This window comes from Delphinus delphis, chromosome 11 (genome assembly GCF_949987515.2).
Source record: "Delphinus delphis chromosome 11, mDelDel1.2, whole genome shotgun sequence".
Taxonomy (NCBI): Eukaryota; Metazoa; Chordata; class Mammalia; order Artiodactyla; family Delphinidae; genus Delphinus; species Delphinus delphis.
Window position 1 is genome coordinate 75,623,596 of NC_082693.1, and position 26,785 is coordinate 75,650,380.

The 26,785-nt window shown below is 41.2% G+C and overlaps 1 protein-coding gene across 5 annotated transcripts in view; it reads left to right on the plus strand.

Moving 5' to 3' along the window:
• The first annotated feature begins 16,810 nt into the window (after nt 1-16,810).
• The window catches only part of CRADD (CASP2 and RIPK1 domain containing adaptor with death domain), a 196,412-nt gene continuing 186,437 nt past the window's right edge, over nt 16,811-26,785 (plus strand). For 2 of the 5 annotated variants that reach the window (XM_060025374.1, XM_060025373.1), the window contains exons 1-2: nt 17,000-17,178; nt 18,732-19,035. In XM_060025374.1, the coding sequence (XP_059881357.1) occupies nt 17,047-17,178; nt 18,732-19,035 (436 nt within the window). In that variant the 5' untranslated portion in view covers nt 17,000-17,046. Of the gene's footprint in view, nt 17,179-18,731; nt 19,036-26,785 lie in introns of all 5 variants that reach the window. The other 3 variants (XM_060025371.1, XM_060025372.1, XM_060025370.1) reach the window with 3 other exon arrangements.

Genomic DNA, 26,785 nt, shown 5'->3' on the forward strand with positions numbered 1-26,785 from the left:
TATGATTCTGCCACCATTGTCCTCTCCTTGCCTCACCCAGACAGAGTCTCTGAGCGTGGGTAGTCATCCCCAGAGCCCAAGCCTTGCCTGCTCACTTTTTTTTTTTTTTTTTTTTTTTTTTTTTTTTTTTTGTGGTACGCGGGCCTCTCACTGTTGTGGCCTCTCCCGTTGCGGAGCACAGGCTCCGGACGCGCAGGCTCGGCGGCCATGGCTCACGGGCCCAGCCGCTCCGCGGCACGTGGGATCTTCCCGGACCGGGGCGCGAACCTGTGTCGCCTGCATCGGCAGGCGGACTCTCAACCACTGCGCCACCAGGGAAGCCCTGCCTGCTCACTTTGATATAATGTTCAGAGGTGGAGGGTTAAGTTTGGACTGATGTTATGGACTGAATGTTTGTGTGTCCCTCCTCCTCCACCCCGTACTCCCAAATTCATATGATGAAGCCCTAACCTTCAATGTCATGGTATTTGGAGAAGGGGTCTTTGGGTTAGGTTAGATCATGAAGGTGGGTCCTCATGATGGGATTAGTGCCCTTACAAGAAGAGAAAGAGACAGCAGAGTGCTCTGTTATGTGAGGACACAATGAAAAGGTGGCCAGAAAGAGAGCTCTCACTGGGAATCGAATTGGCCAGCACCTTAATCTTGGACTTCTCAGCCTCCAGAACTGTGAGAAATAAATGTCATAGGTTTAAGGCACACAGTCTATGGTATTTTGTTATGGCAGCCTGGGATAAGACAGACTGAGATCTAGGCTTCTGAGGATTTGATGAACAAACTGGACTTCTCAGGTGTATTGTCCCATGACTATACCTTTCTTTGTATTAATATCTTTCCTCATTTTTATTAGCAACCTTATCACACTTCATCAGCACTTATAGAATATGCAATTTGGCTTCATTACTTTATTGCCTAAGTATTTATTAAACATATACTAATGTAGCCACTCTGGCCTTCAGCTTTGAATAAGATATGAAGGTGACTAAGCATCAGTCATTGCACTTGATAATTTACACCTCAGTTTACACCTGAGTCGTAAAAAAATAACTGACAATAGAGGACTGTGAACTAGGTGCTATGGGAACCCAGGGAGTGCGACTTCCAGTGCATTCCAGGAAGGCTTTCAAGAGGGGTGACTTTTGAATTTTACTAAATAACAAAAATGCGTATGAAAATTAATATTAACACTCTAAATTATGAAACATATTAAACATACAGGAGACACAGAAAATACTATAACTGACATCCGTATATCCACTATTCAAATGCAATACAAGTAAGCTTTGTTTTAGATAGCTCCCCCTTACTCTTTATTTTTAATTTTTAGAAATAAAATGCAATAGTTACAGGTTAAGTTCCATCCTTCATCCCTTTATTTTTTCCTCATCCAGAAGTAATATCTATCCTGAAACTGATGAGTGTCATCATATATATTTTGCAATGCTTACGACATAGGTGAGTGTGTATACATAGAATTGTTATATGTATGTTTTAAATGCACTTCATAGTGTTCTAAAATTTGCAATCTTGTTGTTAGCAATGTTTTTGAGATTTAGTCACATGTAGATAGGCTATTCCTCTACTTTTTCTGGGGGTGCTGTGAATCACTAATGAAATAAACTTTCTTATCAATGTCTCACGTGCATTTGAAAGAGTATTCTCTAGTTTAGATGCCTGCAAATGGAGCTTTTAAAACCCATTTTAAAGAAATTCTCAGACTACATTTTAATCATTTCAAGAAAGTGTTGTTCTAACCCATGGAACTGCTTCATCACTTGAACACAAACTGCAGTATGAATCTTGCTGGTAACGAAACAACACAATCATTATTTATTCAGGCTTCCTATATGCCAGGCACGGTTATATGTGGCATATATGAATTACTTCTTTCATATATAACTTCACTTGCTCTTTTTTTAAATTTCAACTTTATTTGTATAACAAAAAGCTTTCATTTTAATGAAGTCCAACTTATTTTCTTTTCATGGATCATGCTTTTTTAAAATTATCACTGTAGGGGCTTCCCTGGTGGTGCAGTGGTTGAGAGTCCGCCTGCCGATGCAGGGGACACGGCTTCGTGCCCCGGTGCGGGAAGATCCCACATGCCGCGGAGCAGCTGGGCCCGTGAGCCATGGCCGCTGAGCCTGCGCGTCCGGAGCCTGTGCTCCGCAACGGGAGAGGCCACAACAGTGAGAGGCCCGCGTACCGCAAAAACAAAATAAAAATAAGTTATCACTGTAGCATAAAATTTCCTACCTTAAGCATTTTAAAGCATTGGTCCCCAACCTCTCTGGCACCAGGGACTGGTTTTGTGGAAGACGATTTTTCCATGGATTGGGGGTAGGGGGTGGGAGGGTTGGGGGTGGAGGATGGTTCAGGCGGTAATGTTAGTGATGGGGAGCGATGGGGAGCGATGGGGAGCGGCAGATGAAGCTTCGCTCGCTCGACCGCCTCTCACCTCCTGCTGTGCCATCCTGTTCCTAACAGGCTGTGGACTGGTACTGGTCTGCGGCCTGAGGGTTGGGGACCCCTGTTTTAAAGTATACAGTACAGTAGTGTTAATTATAAGCACATTGTTGTGCAACAGATCTCTAGAAAGTTTTCATCTTGCAAGACTAAAACTCTGTACCCATTGAACCAACAGCTCCCCATTTCTCCTTCCTCAGCAGCCCTTCGTAACGACAGTCAACTTTCTGTTTCTATGCATTTGACTACTTTCGTACATCAGGTAAGTACAGTATTCTGTTCTGTGGTTGGCTTATATCACTTAGCATAATGTCTTCAAAGTTTACCTATGTTGTAGTGTGTGACAGGATTTCCATCTTTTTTAAGGCTGAATAATATGGTATTGTATGCAGATATCACATTTTGTTAATCCATCCGTCTGCCATCGACATTTGGGTTGCTTCCACCTCTTGGCTATTTCGAATAATGCTGCAATGAACATGGATGTGGACATATCTCTTTGAGATCCTGTTTTCACTTCTTTTGGATGTATACCCAGAAGTGGCACTGCTGGTCATATGGTAGTTCTATTTTTAATTTTTTGAGGAACCTCCATGCTGTTTTCCGTAGCGGCTGAACTATTTTACATTCCCACCAACAGTGCACAATGATTCCAATTTCTCCACATTCTCACCAGGACTTGTATTTTCTGTGTTTTGGAGAGTTGCCATCCCTTGAATGTGAGGTGGTATCTCATTGTGGTTTTGATTTGCATTTTTCTCATGGTTAGTGACCTTGAGCATCTTTTCATATGCTTGTTGAACATTTGTACATCTTCTATGGAGAAATGTCTGTTCAAGTCCTTTGCCAATTTTTTCTTTTTATTCTGATTTTAATTTTTTAAAAATAATTTTTATACAGTTTTAAAGATTATACTCCATTAACACTTATTAATATTCGCTATATACCCCTGTTGTACAATACATCCTTGTAGCCTATCTTACACCCAGTAGTTTGTACCCCCGCCCTTATATGGACCCCCTCCCCTCCCCACTGGTAAACACTAGTTTGTTCTCTATATCTGTGAGTCTGCTTCTTTTTTTGTTATATTGACTAGTTTGTTGTATTTTTTAGATTCTATATATGTGATATCATACACTGTTTGTCTTCTCTATCTGATTTATTTCACTTAGCATAATGCCCTCCAAGTCCATCCATGTTGCTGCAAATGGCAAAATGTCATTCTTTATGGCTGAGTAGTATTCCACTGTGCGTGTGCGTGTGTGTGTGTGTGTGTGTGTACATATACACATATATGTATGTGTATATATTGTATTCCATTGTATATATATATATATATATCTATCTCACATCTTCTTCATCCATTCATCTGTTGATGGACACTTCCATATCTTACCAATTGTAAATCATGCTGCTATGAACATTGGGTTGCATGTATCTTTTTGAATTGGACATTTGTATATCTTCTTTGGAGATTTGTCTGTTCAAGTGCTTTGCCCATTTAAAAAAAAAACTGGGCTATTTGTTTATTTTGTTACTGACTTTCAGGGGTTCTTTGTATATTCTGGATATTAACCGTCTATCAGATATATGGTGTGCAGGTATTTTCTCCCATTCCGTAGGTTGCCTTTCACTCTGTTGATTGTTTCTCGTGCTGCGTAGAGGTCTTTAAATCTGAGGTAGTCTCATTTGTCCATTTTTGCTTTTGTTGCTTGTGCTTTTGGTGTCATATGAGGCAGATCTTGAGATGATTATAACACAGTGACTAGAATTAAAATCAAGCTTTCCAGAAGTTAGCGCTCACAGAAAACAATGTTGGGGAGATGGGATCTGTGCTCCAATTTGAGATGGCAGTTTTATTTCCTTACTGCGGTCTCCCTTTTCTTCCATCCTTACCTTCAGGACCTGCTACCACCTGTTAATCAAGACTTTCATGGCTTGAGGTTCCATTAAATTGGGTCTTGAGGACAGAAATTTAGTTTAGGGACGAGTTAAGAAACCTGCCTGAACCATGATGAGCCACCTGCAGAGCTGGACTTGAACTTAATCTGGCTACATTGCCCCTGCTCTAAACTACCTCATGCACCACCCTTCAGTCACTGAAGACCCAAGTAAGAAGAGGGGCCTTGGGATGCTTATCATGGCTAACAGTTATTGAAGGCTTCCTACATATCAGGCACAGCTCCTTAAATCCTCACAACAACCCTATTCAATTATTAGCCCATTTTACAGATGAAGAAACTGAGGCACCAAGGAATTAAGTTACTTGCCCAAAGCCACATGGTTTTTAAGTGGTGAGGAGGGATTTCAATCTAGGCAGTCTCCAGAGTCTGGTCTCTCAACCATTATCTTCCCCTGGGTGAAGCCAGGTACCTCACCCACATTTCTGAAATGATTCGGAAGCCTTATTTGTCTGGGAGTGAGGGCCACCTGGGTTAAGAGCCACCTCCACAAAGTTATCAGTCAATCCTGGGCTCCTGGGAACACAGAGAACAGGCTGTGTTGAGATTTGAGCTCCAGACAGTCCCTGGCTTTGCTGCAGGAACTGTCCAGGCAACAACCCAGTTGCTTGATGACAATTTCTCTCAGGCATATCATATGTTCAAGCCAGAAAGTAGGGCTGGCTACATGATTTACAGGGCTCAGGGCAAAATCAAAATGCAGGTCCCTTTGATCAAAAAGCCAGAAAAGAAGTGCCAGTACATTTGTTAAAATATGAAGCCTTTTCCTCTTTCACAATCTCTCTCAACATGTCATGATATTTTTGGTGTGCTATTTAATGTCTTTCTAAGTAAAGAAAATTTTAAATTATTAGCATAAATCTTACTATTCATCTTTACATCATGCAATGCCAGTTTTAAATGCAAATATCGGAGCATTTAATTCATGTGTGGAATCACAGAAATCACACAACTTATATTTCGTATCTCCTACATGCATATGTGTTTTGTTCTTATCATAACCGTGGAAATGCTGCACAAAACTAAACTAACTCAATTGTTTTAATTTCACTTCTTAATATGCACACTTTCTATCAACACTCTATGGAAGCTGGCAACTTTCGTAATATTATATTTGCTTTGAGTCTCACTAAATTTCCACACATCATGGGTCTGAAATTTTGTGTGAATGGGACAGCAAGGAACTATGAGCATGCATACTGTGCATGTCTTATCTGTTCATATGCACACTCTATTGTCCCATTAGATTTCACTTATAAAACACAAGTTCAAAGGTGAAATATTATGAATTTCAAGACAGTGACATTAGAGCATTAAACTAAGCGTGGGGTCCTTCTGATCAGAGCATGAGGTGGTGTGTGACTATACACGTCTCATGCTCAGGAAGACCACCTTGCTAGAAGGGACTTCAGGGCTTCACTGAAGCTCATCCATTTGCTTCAGTGGGAATACATAGGCCGGAGCAAGGTTACTTCCGGCACCTCCTACATCAACCAGAATTAGGTCCATCTTGAGCCTCTAATGGAAACGCATGACATTCCTAATTATCCAACTCTAAAATTCAGAGCTGGAAAGGGCAGCTCTTAGCTCTTTGTCTCTCTTTTTTTAATGAAGCCTGTGTTTTTAAATACAGGAAAACAGAATACTGTAACGAACTTCAATTAATTTCAGAACAAATCATTGTTAATATTTTGTTTTTTCGAAGCCTTTTTTTAAAATTTTTTTATTTAAAGAACTGGGACATTTTAGGTAAGAATGAGGTACTCTTTATCCTCCACCCCCAATCAAATTCCACACTCTCTTTAGAGGCAGCCGTTACTGTGAATTTGGTGTATATCCTTCCAAGCCATTTAAAAATATTTTTACTTATATATAGTAACCATAAACAAGACAGATTTTTCTGTATACGTGTTTGGTTATTTCCTTAAGATTTATACAGTGGTATCTTATAATACATATTATTCTGCAACTTGCTTTTATCCTCATGCAACGTTGTATTTTTGAGATCTATCTTAATATATAGTACTAGTTTACTCCTATTAAATGCTATAGTGCATTTTATGAAAGTGCCGCGTTTTAGTTATTTACTACCCTGGTGGATGGTATAGTTGTTTCCAGAAGTTCACCGTTGTAAACAATTCTGCAACGAACATGTTTTTTGCACATGTGAGAGAGTTTCTCTAGGATGGGATGTGCCGTGTGCCAAAGTGCTGTCCAGAGAGGTTGTACTAACGTACTCTCACATTGGCAGTGTATGAGAGTTTGCACTTCACCGCACCCTGGGCAGTGCTGAAGAGTGTTAGAGTTTTTTCATTCTTTTTTTTTTTTTTTTTTTTGCTGTACGCGGGCCTCTCACTGTCGTGGCCTCTCCCGCTGCGGAGCACAGGCTCCGGACGCGCAGGCTCAGCGGCCATGGCTCACGGGCCCAGCCTCTCCGCGGCATGTGGGATCTTCCCGGACCGGGGCACGAACCCGTGTCCCCTGCATCGGCAGGCGGACTCTCAACCACTGCGCCACCAGGGAAGCCCCAGAGTTTTTTCATTCTTTTCCCCACATTTTATGGACTCTAAAAACCTCAGGACTTGGGCAGAAACAGTTCTAGAGCCTAGGACTCCTCATTCCCAACACAGGGCTTAGGAATCAGTTTAAATATTCACCGTTTATGCTCTTTTTCCTCTACTTTGAACAACACTTTCAGAGACATTTTAAGTTAATTGACAAAGTTCTGGGCCTGGAGTTTGGCTTTTGCCCTGACACTCCCCCTCACCCCAAGTCTGGTGGTGAGGGGATGCAGCCAGTCTATCCTCCATTTCAAAAGCCTCCTGAAAACACGACTGCTTGTCCTGCTGTGTTTTTCTGAGTGTGTGTGGTGAATGGGGGAGAAGTGTCAGGGGAGAAATTATATACTGTTATTTGAAGAGTCTGGGGCACTTTAAGACAGGGCTGGAGATAAAATTCAAGGAACAGTTGAATTTTAAAAGTTTCATCAGAATAGGCTCAGGCGTTATTAATGCAATTGAGGAGAAAGGTTGTTTGGATAGAGGTGCTGAACAATTCAAATCTGGAAGGTTGATGTGACTTTGCTAGTATGAAAACAGCCTGTGTTTTTACATATCAACATAATTACTTCTATACAAATCATGTATCACGCTACAGAACTCATTGTTCAAAGACAATATACATGAAAAGAAATCCTCCTTCCTTTACCCTGTTCAGGGGACTTTCTGTTGGCTGAAAGGGCGGAAAGGATAGGTATTCATCCACAAAGTTTTATAGACATGAATTAAAGCTTAAGTCTTCTCCCAGAGGAACACTGGCCTGGAATTAAGCCCTGCATTTATGAATAATGCAGAGAGACACCAGGGAAAAGGGCAGCATGATGGGTGGGTCTCTGTGTAGCCACACTCCACGAAGCTCTCCTTTACTTAACCCAGACCTGGGTTTGTTTACTCACGAGCTAATTAACCTTTAAGCCTTAGTGTTCTCATCTGAAAATGAGGATAATAATAATTCTGACTTCACAGGACTGTTGTGACAATTAAAAGAGATAATGCATTTGAAGTGCCAAGCATATAGGAAGCACCTGATAAATGCCAGCTCTCCTTATTATTAGTTTCTACCCTCTCTGAATTCTTAAAAGGCTTTTGGTGGAGTGCCTCATCATTTAGTTTGCTACAGTTTCTTCTAAGTTAATCGTACCTCTCTTATGCATCATTGATCTTATGAAGGAGATAACTGTGTTAATATCTAAACCTGCACCTTTACAATGTACAAAATGTGTCTAAAGATATTCTTTTACATGTCTTTTGAATCTCCCACTTGCCCAGCCCACAGCTGAACACAGATGAGGCACTCTACAATATGTACTGATGGATTGATGGTTCTTTGTCGGAGAGATAACCCCTCTAGAAGTTACTGCAATGATTGTGAATCAAAGAGCTTCACTTTTTTTTTTCAAAGAGCTTCACTTTGAAGAAAGCACAGTGCATTTTAAAACATACTAAAAGAAAGCTTCTCATCTTGACAATTTTTGTCTGCTAGATTAAATACAAAATGATTTTTAATCCTTTTTTTCTTATGGGAGCACTCTGGTGAGGTTAAAAAGTACCTGTGGCACACTGTCCCTTTTTGAAGAGGAAAACACAATACTGTAAAGGTTCGTGGAGCACATTGCTAAGCAACAGAACCAGGTCTGGACTGCACAGGAGTAAAAATTCTTTGTTCAGTATGATGAAGAATTATGAAATGGAAAATCCTTAATAGAATCTTACCTGCAACAATAACACTCATTATTTTTCAAAGCACTAATCAGCAGTTGATAACTAATTTTCATGGGAGTCTCCAAAAATAACTCACAGTTCTGTTCTCTGAGTAAAAGAGTTCAGCAAGAAGGTTTTGAATATTCATTTGTATGGAAGACGTGGATCTGCCATCTGGATTTCAACTCACCATTCCCTGTGTTCTAGGATTAATCCAGGATTATAAAAATGCATCTCAAGTAATTTCAATACTGCTTAATCTTGATGGAAATGTGTTTATCACATAATTTAAAACAGTGGCCTCCAGACAGCATCACCTGGGAACATGTTAGAAATGCAAAATCTTGAGCCCCATCCATCCCGGGTCTACTGGATCAGAGAATCTGGGATCAGGACCCAGCACTCTGCTTTCCTCCTGGTGATTCTCATGTTGTATAAAGTTTGAGAACTTAGAGAATCAGGATAACTGTGTGAAACACATAAAAATAGACAGTGAAGAGATAAATTCAGTTTGGCACTAGTGGATCATCTTGAACCACTGATGAACTGTTGGACCATTTTGAACTGGGAATAAAATTATAGTTGTAATTCAGAAAGTAACTGCAGAGGAAAAAAGCACATGTAAGGGAGGAGAGTCTTCAAGGTAGCTTTCAATTACTTCCTGCTGAAATTGGAGCCAACTATAAATGCCTTCCACCAGTTGCATCTGTGACAATCAATGTTTGAAGAGTTTATTTACCAAGAATATATAATAATTTTTCTCTTATTTTTCCCCAGAGACATGAAGGAGAAATGATGTCCATTGCTTATTACATGAGAGATTGGTAACCTGAAATGTTTTAAATAAAGTATAAAGTCTAGAAAAAATATGTGTACATCAATATCATAAACTTGGCATAATCCTGAAAGTTTGAAGTCGTGAGTATTAACTTAGGAAAAATGACTGAAAGGGTTATTGCTCAGTTACGTATTGAGAACTAAATTCGGTAAATGATGTAATTTCATTCTATCAGCTACTAGCCCTGCAGCCACAAGTCACTTTACCTCTCTGTGCCTCCTTTTATACTTGTGTGAAATAAGAGGTCATTTCTTAGTTCCTTTCCATTTCCAGAATTTTGTGATTGTATAAATAATGGACACTCTGTGAAATACCTCACATTTTTTTTCAAAGAGAGATATGCACTAGCTCACTTGACCTTTACGAGAACCAGGTCCTTCTGTACAGTAAAAGAAATGTTTAACTTTGTAGACCTGAATATTAGAAAGCATGTAACAATCATTATAAGTTCTGCAGAAGGTTCAGACATTTAATAATTAACTAACTTGGAAAATGCTGTTTTGGATAGCGTCTTGCTGTGCTTGCAGGATGTGTATCCTAGGAAGAATGTTCTTGTGTAGCCAAGACTTGATCTCCATGTGCTCGCCAAGTGAACACTATCTCTGTTACCTTCCAGGAGAGGGATATGAGCTCTAAGTTGAGGCTAAGCTGCCCTGACCTTACTCTCCTGGGTGAATGTTCCCAGGGAACCTGGCCCATCTGAAGGGAGCATAGTATCAGTAGGCAACCTAACCTTGGTTGGGACTTAGGTCTCTGGGATAAGACTGATTTGTATTTGAATTCTGGCTCTGCCACTTGGCTAGTTGTACCTACTTCATAAGGCTGTGCAAGGATTGAACAAAACTAGATGAGATGGTGTGTGTAAAGAATGTCCATAGTTCCTGGCGTATGTAAATGTTCAATAATTATTAGCTTTAAAAGTTAAGGTTAAAACTGTTGAGGGAAACTGGAAAATTTAAATTGGGTCTCAATGAATATATTACTTTACTTAAAAACCTGTGTTGTTTTGCATTCTGCTTATTTTTCATGTTCAAATGCATTTTAGGCTTATTAGCTAATTGATTCATTGACTTCTTATTTAAAGAACTATTTATTGAGCACCTATATGTGTCACATTCTCTTGTAGACAGTGGAAGTATGACAGCAAACAAGAGAGCAAAAATCTCTTTTTTAATGGGGAGAGATGAAAATACTCCCCTTCCCAATAAACAAACAAATAAATAAAAAATTAACTGGTAGTGATAAATGCTAAGAAAAAAAATAAAACAAGGTGATGTGCTTGAGTCTGGGAGCAATTTTAGATCAGGTGTTCAGAGAAGGCTTCTCTAAGAAGGTGATATTTAAGATGTCACCTGAATAACAAGATAGAGCAAAGTTCTGGAGTCTGAGCAAGACATGGTAGTGATTTATATGAGGGTAGTGGTGGTTAGAATGGAGAGATGTGATTGGATTAGGAGATGTTACAGTGATAGAATCAGTAGGACTTAATAATGGATTGGATGGGAGGCGTGAGGGAATGAGAGGAATCAAGGATGTCTTTGAATCAAGGATGTCTTTGAATAAAGGTTGTCTCCAGTCTTTGGCTTGATGGGATGGTGGTACCATTTACAGAAGTGGAGCAGGTTGGGGAGAGGTGGGTTGAGGGTAAGAAGAGTCCGGAGCCTAGATTTGGGAAGATTAAATTTGAGTTGCCTATTGAACTCCAAGTGGAGATGTCAAGTAGACAACTGGATACATGAGGACAGGACTAAACATTTGGGAGATGTTTTTGCCTTTGCATAATATTTAATGGAGTGGGTTGGTTGAGAATACTTAGGGAAAAGAGTACTGTTAGGAAAGAGGAGAAATTCTAGGAGCATTCTTAAAATTTCAGGTACTTACGACTCATAACAAAATCTTATAGTAATAACATATAGCCCTTGTAAAGTTTGCTACATAAAAATGTACTGAGAGGAATTTTTGACTTTCTTACGTTCTTTAGTATACATAAGTGGGGACCAAAAAGAAGTCTGGTTGTGATACATTGGTCTTATATACATTCATTTGATCCATATTTTTGAGTGCCTACTGCAAGGTACCATATTATGTACTAGTGTAAAATGAAACCAATAGAACAGTCATGTTGTTAGTCAAACATATTTACTGAGCATATGCTGTGTACATACTACTAGATGATTTGAGAAGAAACCACAAAAATGGAAAATCAATTCTCTGTCCCTAAGAGAAGACAGTCTAAAACTGCCACTCAAAAGGAGAACAGCGGGCTTCCCTGGTGGCACAGTGGTTGAGAATCTGCCTGCCAATGCAGGGGACACGGGTTCGAGCCCTGGTCTGGGAAGATCCCACATGCCGCGGAGCAGCTAGGCCTGTGAACCACAATTGCTGAGCCTGCGTGTCTGGAGCCTGTGCTCCGCAACAAGAGAGGCCGCGATAGTGAGAGGCCTGTGCACCGCGATGAAGAGTGGCCCCCACTTGCCGCAACTAGAGAAAGCCCTCGCACAGAAATGAAGACCCAACACAGCCATAAATAAATAAATAAACTTTAAAAAAAGGAGAACAAACCACTCAAAAGTCATAAGGAGAGGGTGTTTCCTTTTCCTTTTGCGTATCTGATGCTCTTAGGCCATTAGGAGAAATCTATGTAGGCCAAATGAACTTGGTGAAGTAGGCCACAGTTCATAATCCATTTTGTCTTTTCCCCTCGCTTCTACTTCTGGTCAATGGAGAGCTTCCCTGGGTGCAGAGAAACTTATTTTAGCCCATGTCATACTTCTAGTTGACTGGTCCTCCAAGCATCCCAGCATTCATATTCTCATTATCTGGGGAGAAGAGACATAAAGAATCCATCAGCACTTGTAATGGCTAATTTCTTTGCCCTATTAACTCAAACACAGTTTCCCTGAAGAACAGTTCTAATTTGTTCAAAATTCTATACTTCCTGTATAGCTAGTGGATGGAGTGGATGGATTGGATGCATGCCCACTTATCAGTGCAGATGGGAAGGAAGGGAAGCACCCTCTTCTGGGCTAATGGTTGTATTTGCTTTATTAAGACCCAGCCTAACCTTTTGGAGGCTTGTTACCAGAAAGAACAGTCTAGCATCAATTATGCTGAAACAAAAATCATTATATTTAGTAGTCATTGTCTAATTTCTAAGTGGACTTTATTAAATAAATCCAGATAAAAGCTTAGTTCATTCAACTACATGGTGCATTTGCTGATAAATCATCCAGGCAGACTCATGATGATGTAGTTCTTCTTGGAAAGAAATTCTCAGTACAGTAAAGTCCATGTGAAGTTTTTTTTTGTCGTCAGTGTGGCCAACTGGTAATAGAAATACTTAGGGTTTTTTTTGGTGGGAGGCAAAATAATTTCTTTGTGTTTTATGATGTCAAATTCTGTGGTCTCAGCCAAATACTTGGCCATACGCTTAAACAGGTTCAAACATTTTGTTGTTCATTGAGAAACATTTTGACCCTTTTCCCTGATACCAGCATAGCTTGCTTCTGTGTCATTTTGCTTGAACAAGAATGGAAGGTTAGCTACTAAATTGTTCATCACAAAATGTTGAAAATCCCTTTATATATTCTATCTGAAGTGTATGGATTTCTCTTCAATCAGTGATACATGATGTCATCCCAGTAGATATTTAGCAGAAAGAAAATTCAGCTATTAAATTTTACCATTCAGAATACTTAGGTTCGGTTGTTAGCGGGTACTTGGGAGGGTCTAAATGGCATCCATTTACTGGTCTCTTTCAGTCACTGCATTTGGTTATATCACCAGAAAGTCGGTACCTAGACTGTATTATCTTGTGCTTTATGGTGGGTCAATACCGAGAATGTACATTTGAAGAACATTTTGGTATCTTCTACAAAAGAACACAGGAAAATCATAGTTTATTAGTTTATTTGATGTTCCTTATATAAAGAATCATATGATAAATTCCTTCTTGAAACTAGTGTCGACATATTAGTCTTTTTGGATGACTCAGTATGCTTTCTTTCTTTGAGAGATAGGAACTATACAACACAAATGGTTTTCTTTTTTTATTGTGAATGCCAGGAAACTAAGAACTTATTTTAGCAAGTCCTAATATCTTTAGGTATCCTAATATTTTAAATTCTCAACTGGTTTCTTATCCATCTTTTAAATGTGTGTAGTACAGTTTTATACCTACTGCAATATTTTGGGGGAAGAAAAATAGGAGAGGTCACTTCCTCAAAGAGGCTTTTCTCTGAAGACTCCATTGAAATCAGCTCCCCTCCTCCAGCCCCCTGGACTGGCTTTTCTTATCAAAGCACTCTTCCTTTATTGCATTTACAATAATTTGTAATTATCAATTTTATTTGTTTCCTTATTTATTTATTTTTTTGCGGTACAGGGGCCTCTCACTGTTGTGGCCTCTCCTGTTGCGGAGCACAGGCTCCGGACGCGCAGGCTCCGTGGCCGTGGCTCACGGGCCCAGCCTCTCCGCGGCATGTGGGATCTTCCCGGACCAGGGCACGAACCCGTGTCCCCTGCATCGGCAGGCGGACTCTCAACCACTGCGCCACCAGGGAAGCCCCGGCCATTCTAATAGATGTGATTTCCATCTTTTTTAAGGCTGAATTATATATATACAATATATATATTATGTATTATATATATAAATTTATATTACATTTCTTTATGCTGAATGATATTTATATCTATCTATGTATATATGTATCACATTTTCTTTTTCCATTCATCTGTCATGAATATTTAGGTTGATTCCATATCTTGGCTCTTGTGTGTAATGCTGCAATGAACATGGGAGTGCAGACATCTCTTTGAGACACTGATTTCATTTCCTTTGTATCTATAACCAGAAGTGGAATTGCTGGATCACATGATAGTCCTATTTTTAATTTTTGAGGGCTCTCCATACTGTTTTCCATATGGCTATACCATTAGAAATGTGTGACTTTTTTTTAAACTCAAGAGTTTAAGGGTATTTTATTTAGTCTCCAAACTTATGGGATTTAAGGAAGCTATTCTTTTGTTAAAATTTCCAATTTTACTGTAAAATGATAGAGTACATAGTTTGTAGGCTATTGATTTTTTGAATTTATTGAAGTTTCTTTGTGAATTAATTCATGACCTATTTCTGTAACTGTTTCACATATGCTTGAAAAGAATCTGTTTTTCTCCATGGCATAATTTCCACATCTATGAAACAAGAAGAACCAAAAATATCCAACTCCTTTGATTTTTGTTTTGGAGGTTGCCAAACCAAAGACCAAAATGAAAGAAAATACAACACTTGTTCTTTTTGACTCTTTCTTTGGCAAACTCACAATGGGTATATCTTGACACAAGAAAGCACGTAGGGGACAGAGAAAAAGGAAAATATCTGTCCTTCCTGAAAACAGATTTGTTACCACTGAGTAACAGGTGCTTAATCCTCTGTGGGGGCATAATTCCAGCCTATAGAGAGGAACTAGATGGAGTGAAGGAGCAACCACCTGTGTTAGTGATTCTGATCTGTGTTTGATTCCTTCAGGACCTGCTGGCCTTGGATATTTATAAAAGTGAAGCTGAGCCTTTGGCGTGCTACTCAGACTATCATTATATGCTAGGGTGGGGTGGTGGTCCTCCAACAGGCTGATTGATAGCAGCTGGCTAGCCAATCAGAGAGCCAGCCTAGTCATTTAGGGGGCAGCATGGATGCTTAGCTCAATTTTCCAAAAGGGGAATTTGATGGCCAAGGGCTTCACCTTATGGTTTTAGGTGAGATCCTTAATAGCCAACCTCTCAAGTTCTTCACCGTAAGAACTCCATGTGCCTCAGCTCCTGCACTGTCTCTGCTCATGCCATCTCTCACTCTCTTCTCTTCTGTGAGCTCTCATGGAACCCACTGTTGGCTTACCACCTCCCCCTGTACGTCATCAGCAATGTCTCCTTCTCTTTCCTAGGAGATCTCAAGCCTTTCCAAATACAATGAGTCATTAAGAAGCATTTTTAAAATATGTAGTTTTATATGGGTGTTTTTGGTGTTATTTGTTTCAACTTTGCTATTTGTTTGAAAGTTATCAAAGTTTACAGTTGGAAAAAATCCTTTTTTTTTCCTTCCCCCAAAGTCAGTAACCTCAGCTATTGACACTATCGCAAGAGCTTTGTACTTTATCTGGATGAAGACAGAATATTGCTAACACCTGTCCACCAACAGGAGGAAAATCTTGCCCAGGAAAGGATGGCAGTTCCAGAGTGAAAGAAGATGGTGAGAGTGAAGAGAGTACCTGGAACTCAAGAGTATCAAGAATAGGAGGTGGCACCAGAATGATTTACTAATATTTTGGCTGTCATTAGAATAGTAGACACTTCACCATACAGGGGTGTGTCATGTACTGTGTACTGGAAAGGGCATGAAATCAGAGGGACCTGGTTATAATTCAGGTTTTGCTATATATTAGCTTTGAGATTTTGGCTAAGACACTTGACCACTTTGATTCCATGGTCCTCACATGTGGAACGTGTAAAATGCTAATGATAATAATAATACTTGCCACCCAATGTAAAAATATTGTCACTGGCATAGTAAAATGGCATATTGGTATAGTAACCCTTTAAACTTGTTACAAAAGTTAGAATGTTTTGAGGAGGGAGGTTTAGAAGTGCTTTCCATTGATTTGCTTACAAAGATATTTTCATCTTCCACTAGAAGTGTTGGCTATGAAAAACCTCTATAGAAATAATGATTTTTGAGGTTTTCTTCTGTTACTGTCAACCACTTTTAGCAGGTGTACAACTTTCTGTGTATGTCACCCAATTGACTTAAAAGTGATTTAATGAATGTATTTACTGATTGCCTCATTTCATAAAGGAATCTGAGTAAGGACCCTCAATTTAACATTCTTTTCTCTTTATATATTTGGAGCAGGCATTTATCTTGCCTTCCAACTCCAAACTACATGCCCCAGACACACTTACTGCTAATGTCCCTAATTCCTCATGACAAATCCCTATCTGTGCAGAATAACTGGTTGCTTGCTGTAACTGAATCCTGACTGATTGATTTGTACACTTTTTGGGGGCAGGACCCCTGTGATATAGAGGAATGAACTTGCATTTTAGTGGGGGGAAAACAGATGATAAACAAATAATTAAGTAAAAGTTTTAGTAACTGATATGTCCTTCAGGTAAAAATAAAGCTGGAAAAGGGGATGTGGAGCGCAGGAGGTGAATGTTGTGAGTTTAAATACCGTGGTGGTGGGTACTGCAGTTTTAAATACAAGTGGTCATGGAAGGCTTCCCTGATAAGGTGACTTTTGAGACCCGACTATTATGTCAATTGGGTACAAGTCCCTGGTGGAGTTCATGTGTTAAAATGCAATTATCCAATTACTCCTTTCCTTAGATAACTCCCTAAATGATGCTATTTTCCATCTCCAGGTGGTTATATTCTCTACCCACAGCAAACATGGCGGAAAAGGCTTCATCCTGATATCTGGGCCACCAATAAAGATGGCCACAGCACTTCCTGTGTTTGCCCTTAACAAAGATGGCGACAATACTTCCTGTTCGGGGCTTTTGCCTTCAACAAAAATGGTGTTTACGGTACAGGTTCCCTGACACTTTGGATGTCCGGTTGCAGTTTTTTTTTTTTTTTTCCTTAGGATACGTGTTTGCAGACGTAAGTAACAGGATCCCAGAACCCCCGTATGCATCTTTTCTCGAAGGCCCCGCGCCGCGGCGTCTGTGGCCTGGGCCCTGCGTGGCTCCCCCGCCCGCTAACTTGCTCGCGGCGTTCCCGAGCCGCTCGGGCTGGGGTGGCGGTGGAGGTGCTCGGGGCCCTGCTCTCCCCTCGGTCTTCTCTGCAGGTCATTCCCAGCACCCGCTTTATAGCGGGTCAGGTGGCCCCTAAAATCTTTCATAGTTCTTCCCGTTCCTAATGCCACAGGGCTTCAGCTGGCGAGGCGAGAAATAAAAAGTTCCACATCGGCGGGGACAGCCCAAAGGGCACATTTTCCTGCTCACCTGCCGCCTCTCGGGGTCGCCCGCTGTGGCTCTACTTTCTGTGGGTGTCATAAAGCCCCATTTGCCGCCCCCCGTCTCCCTTCCCCGCCACTTACCCTCTTAGCCGTCCCTCTGCTCACTGGTGCAGTGGTCTTAGAAACAAGCCTTCCATGGCGTGTGGACATTAAAAAAAAATCTTTTAAAGGAAAAAAAAAAGCACAACATTAAACGTCCCGTGCATGTGTGGCTATGACAGTGTTGTGATGGAGATTCGAAATTCTTCCAGAGGAGGGCTGGAGTCTGTGACTATATATAAGATTTACTGTAGACTGGGCATGAATGCCTAGTGTTCTCCTTGAAGGCAAGGGTGTATAGGCCTTTTCTCTTAGGGAAAAAGATCCTTAAACTTATTGGTACCTGCCGGTTTATTGCCCCACTTCCATTGATGATCAGGTTCTGCAGATGCCCGCGGTCTTAAGGGCACTTGTGTGCATATTGGCGGTTTCTGCGGTAATGGGGTATCTCTGATGAACGCAATGTTAAAGGAAAAGCACTATTTCTTCTCAAGTATGTTAGAATGAAATGCTCCTCTGTAATCCTCAGGTAAAAGTTGCTTTTTTTTTTTTTTAGAAGATGTTGGGGGTAGGAGTTTATTACTTTATTTATTTTTGCTGTGTTGGGTCTTCGTTTTTGTGCGAGGGCTTTCTCTACTTGTGGCAAGCCGGGGGCCACTCTTCATTGCGGTGCGGGGGCCTCTCACCATCGCGGCCTCTCTTGTTGCGGAGCACAGGCTCCAGACGCGCTGGCTCAGTAGTTGTGGCCCAAGGGCCTAGTTGCTCCGCGGCATGTGGGATCCTCCCAGACCAGGGCTCGAACCCGTGTCCCCTGCATTAGCAGGCAGACTCTCAACCACTGTGCCACCAGGGAAGCCCCCAAAGTTGCTTTTTAAGCAGGGTCTCTAATCCACTTTTCCCCAAATCTCTTTATGGAACAAGGAATGGAGCTAGGACCCCATTGTGTGGAAAGTAAAAGCAGAGAAGATGATTCATGTTCTGAAGCATTCGAAGTTAATTCAGCTTGGCTTAACAGCCGTGTATTAAACACCATGGCCTGGCGTTCTGCTAGGGTTCAAAGATGTCCGTGACCTTAAGGAGCTTGCATTGTAAGACACTATCTTTAGAGGCTCATCAGGCTTCCTGTGATCTGAGCTACCATTTTGTGTCTTCCCAGGGGGAGATGGAGGCTAGAGACAAGCAAGTGCTTCGCTCCCTTCGCCTCGAGCTGGGTGCAGAGGTACTGGTGGAGGGACTGGTCCTCCAGTATCTTTACCAGGAAGGGGTCTTGACGGAAAGCCATGTTCAAGAAATTAAAGCTCAAGCCACAGGCCTCCGGAAAACAATGCTTCTGCTGGATATCCTACCTACCAGGGGTCCTAAAGCATTCGATGCCTTCCTAGATTCCCTGCAAGAATTCCCCTGGGTAAGGGAGAAACTGGAGAAGGCAAGAGAAGAAGCCATGGTTGAGCTGCCTGCAGGTAGGCCTCAAAAAGATCATTCCAGACCACCTCCAAGATTGTTGGAACTGTGCCCTTTGGATTTGAAGTTGGGGTTTTAGGCTGGGTGGGGGTTGGCAGGTCCTGAAAGTGGGAAAGGAGTTTGGTTTGCAGGCATGTGGCGCTGGAGGGACTGGTTGAGGAGATGGAGTTAGGAAGTGCAGGGAAGGAGGGAGGAATGGAACACGATTGAGAGGGTGACGAGGGAGCTCAGAGAATACATTTAGAAATGCTTCCAGGGAAAGTTGGCAAGTCACTTGGGAGGCCTGTTCTCATCAGAGAGCCAGGTCATATCTCAGCCCTTGGCATTGGGAGCCATTTGGAAAGTGCAGATGGGAAAGCAGGCTTTAGGCTTCCTGATAACTGATTCGTGGGGTGCCAGAGCGGCCGGCCGGGAAAGGTCAGACTCATGAAGAAGGGGACAGCCTCTAGGAAGGCACGCCTTGCACCTGTTCCCTGGGCTGTCCTGCATGGCCAAAAGGGATTATTTGGAAGGCTGGCTTAGTTTGTTTTTAAAGACTATTGATTTAAAGTCATCCTTTTTAGTTTGGCTTTGTTCAGACACCTGGAGTATTTAATTTTATAAGGACAGTAGTTTTTTTTGGGGGGGGAGGTGTCTTATTTTGATTTTAAGGAACGTTGGAAGCTATAGAAAAGAGAAACAGTCCTAGTGCTATCAGCCTGGCTTGTAGCAGGAAGATGTGAGATGAAACACTTATTTCTTCTCAACACCTCCCATGACAGTCTACTTTTTACAGAGATTGAGGAGCAGAGAACTGAACTGGCAAAAAAAAAAAAAGAAGGAAAAAAGAAAGTTGACTTGTAAATTTTTAACAGAGTTAGGAAATTGACATTCTTAGTTTTTTATAGCAGTGATAGTTAGACCTACCCCAACTCAGGGATCTCCAGAATTTGTTGTTGCTGTTTTTCAAATACCAATATAACTAGTAAAAACACAAATGCCGGTAATAAAGAAACTACTTTTATTATTTTTGCCCCATGGACCTCATATTTTGAATGATTTTCCAGACCACATGATAAGTAATCATGACTAATTCTTCTAATATTTTTATTAATGACATATGTCTGAATATTTGATCAACATGAGATAACTGGGTGACTTAGGAAGGCCTGGGAAAATCCCAGTGGAAAAAGCAAAAATATTTTCATTTCCTTGCATGGCCAAATTACAGGTAAATGTATGTTCCAGGCTTTTTGAAATACTGAAAAAAGCTGGCCTTTGAGGACCGCAGGAATTTTCAGGTTGGATTGTTCTTACAAAATAAAATACTCCAGGTGTGTGAACAAAGCCAAACTGAAGTAGGTAAAATGTTTCTACCGCTTGATTGAAAGCAGAATATATAACATAGAAGTGGGGAGATGTTAAAAGAAATATTAGGGTGTCCGATATCTTTTCATGGTATTTGACTTAGAGGTTCCTCTTGGCAACACATAGTTGGAAATAACAAAACAGGCAAAGCTGAAAGCCTGTTACTACTGAAATACTTAATTTAATTTTATAATCATTGTAGGTGTTGTAAATAGTATGATTGTATGTTGTTCAAAGAGATGTGACCCCGTTTTCATTTCTTCTGATTCATTCAAAGAACAAGAAAAGTTATTTTTACCAAATGGTGAAAGTTACAATGATGTTGAAGAAAAAAAAGAAAAACATATATATTTTTAAGTGAGCAGTATGAAACATTGCGGAGCAGGAAAAAATTCAGTGTATCTGTGCTGAAGTTTGGAAAAATAACGTTAATACGTTAATTCTGTGGAAGTGGTCAAATGGAACGATAGGTTGGCTACTGCACAAATGAAGTCCTCTCAATTGTTTTACTTCTTGTTGAGTAACACTGCTACTGAAAAAAATATCCTGAAGAGAGAATTTGATTTACATAGCGTTCTGTATACTTTCCACAGTGGCAGTGACACAAACTCACTTTTTAAATAGTTTTTGTTAATTACTGAATATTTTAAGTAAGATTACAAAATATAAGTAAGGTGTGAAGAACAATGGTACAGTGAACACCTGTCTCCCCATCACTCAGTTAAAAAATATTACATGGGGCTTCCCTGGTGGCGCAGTGGTTGAGAGTCCGCCTGCCAAAGCAGGGGACACAGGTTTGTGCCCTGGTCTGGGAAGATCCCACATGCCGCGGAGCGGCTGGGCCCGTGAGCCATGGCCGCTGAGCCTGTGCCTCTGGAGCCTGTGCTCCACAACGGGAGAGGCCACAACAGTGAGAGGCCAGCGTACTGCAAAAAAAAAAAAAAATTACATGGCCTTTGAGGACCCCTGGGTGCTCCTCTCAATCCTAGCTCATCCCCAACCTCCGCTCACCGATAAACCTTGAATTTGGAGTTTATCATTTCCTTCTTCACTTTGTAATTTTCCATCTCATAAAACTCACTTTTAAAATCCACATATGTTATGGAAAATTCACTACACCATAAGTTTCAGCAATATCTATATACGTAAGGCGTGGAGGAAATGGTATATTTTAAAGGAGTTGTTAGTTAACAGCCTTCTTTATTTGAGACCTTAAACTTTGTGTTAAATTAACTTGATGGCTGTATTTTAATTATGAAATTAAATTAGGACTTAATTAATTGGAAACCTATTTTTTTTTAAATCCTGGAAAGAGTATATTAGACTTGAAATGCCTTAGTTTTAATGTAAAAAATGCGAATGGACCCAGAGGCCTATTTTCCAGGACCCCAGTGCTTCTCCAGTGTCGGAGTAATTTTAACAAGGTTTTAAATAGTCCATTTAAATTTTTGTAAAGGCATGTTTGAACTTTGAAGAATTAGAATGTAGGAAAATGTGGTGCTTATGTATGTATGTGTATACAATAACCTCTTCTGACTTTTTACTCATTTCAGTTGCAGTTATTAATTAATTTGTACAGGTTTGGTGGTCTTCTCTTGGGAGGCTTTGTAAACGAATGGGGAGGAATGGCTTTCTCTTTGGCCGAGAGGTCTATCCTGATTGATCTGAATGAACTGATGTTATTTTATAAAAAGTTTTCTTGTTTTGGTCTTTTCAGAGATTCCTGGTTTTCCTCTTGTTTGTTGGTTACCTTTTGTGTTTCACTTGTAAACTTTGAGCTACTTCAGAGGCCTTCTTTGGTGATTGATCCCGGTTAGTTGCTTTTAATTTCTATTCTGGGTGTCATTTTTTGTTTATTTTTAATTTTTATTTTATTTTTTAATAGACACCTAGCCATTTTATTTTATTCTATTCTTGGCTGTACCGTGTGGCATGTGGGATCTTAGTTTCCCCACCAGGGATAGAACCCATGCCCCCTGCAGTGGAAGCCCTGAGTCTTAACCACTGGACCGCCACGGAGGTCCCTGGGTGTCATTTTTTAGAGAAGAATCAAGTTGTATCTTGATTCTCTCTATTCTTCTAAACCATGCCCCCAGGAAATTCCAAAACATTAAAAAAAAAAAAGTTAAACTTTTGATTCTCTCAGTGTGCCTAGATGACTGGTATCCCTATCCCTATTAAAAAAAAAAAAAAGACCAAGATGTTAATGGATAATTGATTTTGTGTTTTTCCTCACCTTATAAAGACACTTATATTTTATTATTTTTTAATCTTTTTTTATAAATTTATTTTATTTATTTATTTTTGGCTGCGTTGGGTCTTCGTTGCTGCGCGCGGACTTTCTCTACTTGCAGCGGGCGGGGGCTGCTCTTCGTTGCGGTGCACAGGGTTCTCATTGCGGTGGCTTCTCTTGTTGCAAAGCACAGGCTCTAGGCGTGCGGGCTTCAGTAGTTGTGGCTCGCGGGCTCTAGAGCGCAGGCTCAGTAGTTGTGGCACAGGGGCTTAGTTGCTCCGCAGCATGTGGGATCTTCCTGGACCAGGGCTCGAACCCATGTCCCCTGCACTGGCAGGCAGATTCTTAACTCCTGCACCACCAGGGAAGCCCAAGACTCTTATATTTTAAAAGAGGAATTCTGGCAATAAAATGACTTAATCCCGCTTGGCACCATGGAAGGCACACTTCATGGTATGTCCCCTACTGGACAAGGTCACGTAGTAGACACTAGATTAGCTGGAAATCCTCCCTGGGCTCCTGGCAGATCACTTAGGAGATGAGGATAGTGCTGAATCTGGGTAAAGGCAGCATGTGTCTTCCTGCCTGGCTTCCCACTACTCATGGGCCCTGTCTAGGCTGACAAGCTCGCTCTGGTGCCTGAGCTAATCTGGATCTGGAAAGGAGGTTTGTCAGCAGCCCCTGTCTCACCAGCTGGTAGGACTTAGCCTTAGGTCATGGTGGGAGTGACTTCTGGGCCCAAGGACTCCCTGTTCTACCATGTTGGCCCTGGCTGTGGGATTGGGTCTCTGCCATGATTCCCACTTAACAGTCAGCCTGGCAACCCTTCCTTTAACCCCAGTCTTTTTTAGGCTTGGGAGTTTTTTTTTTTTCTTTCTTCCTAGGCTAAATTTCTGCTTTATATTCTCTTAGCCACCAGCAAGGATGAAAGATAAATATCTTATAATGCAGCTCAGTAACTCCTATTTTAGCATCAGATGCCTCAACTCTGGCCTGCTGGAGTAGCTGTCCTGGGGCTGACATTTGTTGTAGCCTTGCCTGAGCTTGAGCTGGTCCTCGCCATGGACCCTGTGCCCTGGACTCTGTGGCTGTCCTCACTGGAGCAGGATGTAGGGCTGGCCTGTTTCCCCTCTGCCCAGAGGGTCCAGGGCTCAGCCTGTCCCTTTTGGAGCTGGCCTCGTGTGACCACGTAGAGCTACGTCAGCCGCTGTTTTGAGATATACTCTGGCTGTCAGATGTATACTTGGATACATCTGAAGTTACTGAGCAATAAAGTTACTGAGCAATAAAAAAGCAATGAAGTTTTTACTCTAGGTATTGTAATAGGTTTATTAGAGAGATTTCTAGCCTGGGACTCTTTAATCATACCATGAATTCATACCTACTCTGGGTATGGTAATTTCAGTGTTGTCTTAGTTCATCAGCTTGTGGTCTGTCCAGGCACTTCCACTGTGGCTGAGTAGTGTTCACTCTGTGTCATCCTGTGTCTTAGAGAGGGGATGGTGGGTCAGCATTCAGAGCAAGACCCCTCCTTGTGCTAAGGGCAGATTCTACAGAGAGCCCAGGTTTCTATGTGTCTCCAATATGATTATCATATACTTCCTGAGGACCAACTAGATGCCAGGCACTAGGTGATAAAGATACATGAAGATCTCCAGATCAGCTGAGAAGACTCGTTCATTCATTCAACAGGTATTAGTCTTGACCACGTGCCAGACATTGGGTGCTGGGTACATCGTAGTAAACAAAGCGCCTGCCCTTCTGGAGCTCACTATATTCTGTGGTCTGATGGGGACCGACAACGAGCAAGTGAATAAATAATACATCAGGTGGTGAGAGTGCTTTGAAGAACAGTGTGCGTGGTGTTGAGGAAGGGCTTTCCGTAGTATGTGGGGTGGTCAGAGAAAGCTTCTCTGATGAGAGGACGTTGAGTAGAGACCTGAATTCTTCAATAGAGTGGATACCTGGAGGAAGAGCTTTCAGATAGAGGGGACCACGAGTGCAAAGGAACTCAAGTGGAGCCCCAGTGACAGGGTGCCTAGAGCCCAGGCCCTTCTGGGAGAATAATCTTTCTCCCAGAGAGATGCTACGTCATATTGCCGGTTGTAAAGGCCCAGTCTCGACTGTTTGTCCTTGTGGTTCCCAGAATGTGAGATGTGTGCACAGCCATGATCTTGGGTGGCTCTTAAAATGATTTTAGATGATATGTGGACATGGGATTAGATCACAAGGTGAAAGAGCTATTTCCTTTTTCTTTCTGTTTCAATCCTGATAACATCCAAGTGAAAACCTCCATTTGGTACAAGTGTTTCTGTAACATCTCTTGACACTTGCCGATTTTTCTTCGTAACAGACAGCAAAAGCTCCTCATGCTTAAAGCCTTCTGTAGACAACAGTATTTAGTTACAATTTAGTTGTTTTGCTTGTTTTTTCCCCTTGTATCAATTTGATGGTTTTATGACATTATGACATTATGGCAAGTAAAACTGTTTTCTGTTTACTTTAAAATACATTGTATTTAAGTAAAAATGAGTCAACATAAAGAAAAAGACTAAGAAAATAATAATGGTATGACAATATGGCAAAAAGTGTGCAGATGCGTGTCATGTATTTTCTCATTTGAAAAGAGCGACAGGAGTTTGGGGCAGGAAGCATCATCTGGCTGGCACAGTTGGGGCAGGAAGGCTCTGGCTCTAGTTCAAATGGAAGATAACACCATATTCAAGGTACTTTACTGTTTTGCGTATTCAGTGGATGCACAGTGGCTGGGAACTGGTTAAATTTATTAGCAGAATTGCCAGAATGACTTAATTTTAAGTTGTCTAATTTGTAAACGCATTCGCTTGCTGATGTAACAAGTCAGCAAAATGGAGACACATCCCAGTATTCCAGACTTTAAGACTGGGAGGGTGATGGTCGCAGATCATCTCATTTTTCTCTGAGAAAACGGAGTGCTAGAGAGATTAAGACAACTTGCCCATGATCACACAGCTAGTTAATGTAATTTATTGCCAGGACTGGAACCCAGGCCTCCCGACTCTGGATTTAAGACTTTTGCTATGCAGTCTTGGCTCCCTGCTGGGTTTGAAATGGAATTGTATTATGCTGTAGTGTTAATCATTGAAATTAGCCTTTAAAAAAATCGTACTAATGCTTTTTTCTTCATTTTAAGAGGAAAATTTCAAGGGCTTTTAGAGGTATACTGGGATGAGATTTTACTAAAATATTTAATTTTTTTCAGTGCCAATTTTAATCATTTAAAAGGAAATTTTGATGGGTCAGTACTGCATTTTGTCAGAAGACTCCACCCCTCACCCCCCCACCCCCTTCTGCAAGGCTGACATACAGAAAGGGCGGAAGACTTTTATCAAGTATTTATGGGACTGATGAAATAATGCATCTGTTGGCAGCAAACTGCAGCTCTTTCTAGGAATAGCAAACCGTGTGACAGGTCTCTCCTCAGCAGGGATGCCTCCATATCCATCTAAAAAATGGATTTAATGTTCTTTCCTTTTAGAAATTCTCACTGTGACATTTTTTTCTCCCTCCTGTGGATGTATGGGTCGCTTGGCTACATCAATCACCCTACTGACCCTCAGGGTTGATTTAGCTCAGTGTTGTTTAACTCTGGCTTTTAAAAAAAGCCTAATGATCCTCAGGCTTCACCCCAGGCCAGTTCATGCCAAAATCTGTGGAGGTGGGGTCTGGGCACAAACACGCATACGCAGGCACAGACACCTTCCTAGGTTAATTTTGAAGTGCAGCCAGGATTGAGAACCTTGAGATCCGACCAGCAGATCGTGCACATGGCTCCTTTCTCACTTATTGCTCCCTGGGTATGGGCCTCCCAAAGCTGTGTGCTTGCTTGAAGAGTTGCTGTTGTTTTCAGGTGGGGGAAGGTGGAAGGGAGCTAGGAATAGGATGTAGAAGGATAGATAGCTTTGTTTTAAATCTGTGCTCACCATTGTTGTTAATTCTTTGAATTCCCTGAATGTTGTTGCTTAAGAAGGTTCTAGCATCGCAGACCCCATGCAGGTGTGACTCTACCACCAACATTAGACTCCATTAGCGCTCCTTGGGGATTCATAGGCTACGTGTTCACAGATCAAAACTGAAGAGAGGGTTTTGAACTATCTGGTGAATTCGGATTTGGGGGAATTCCATTCATT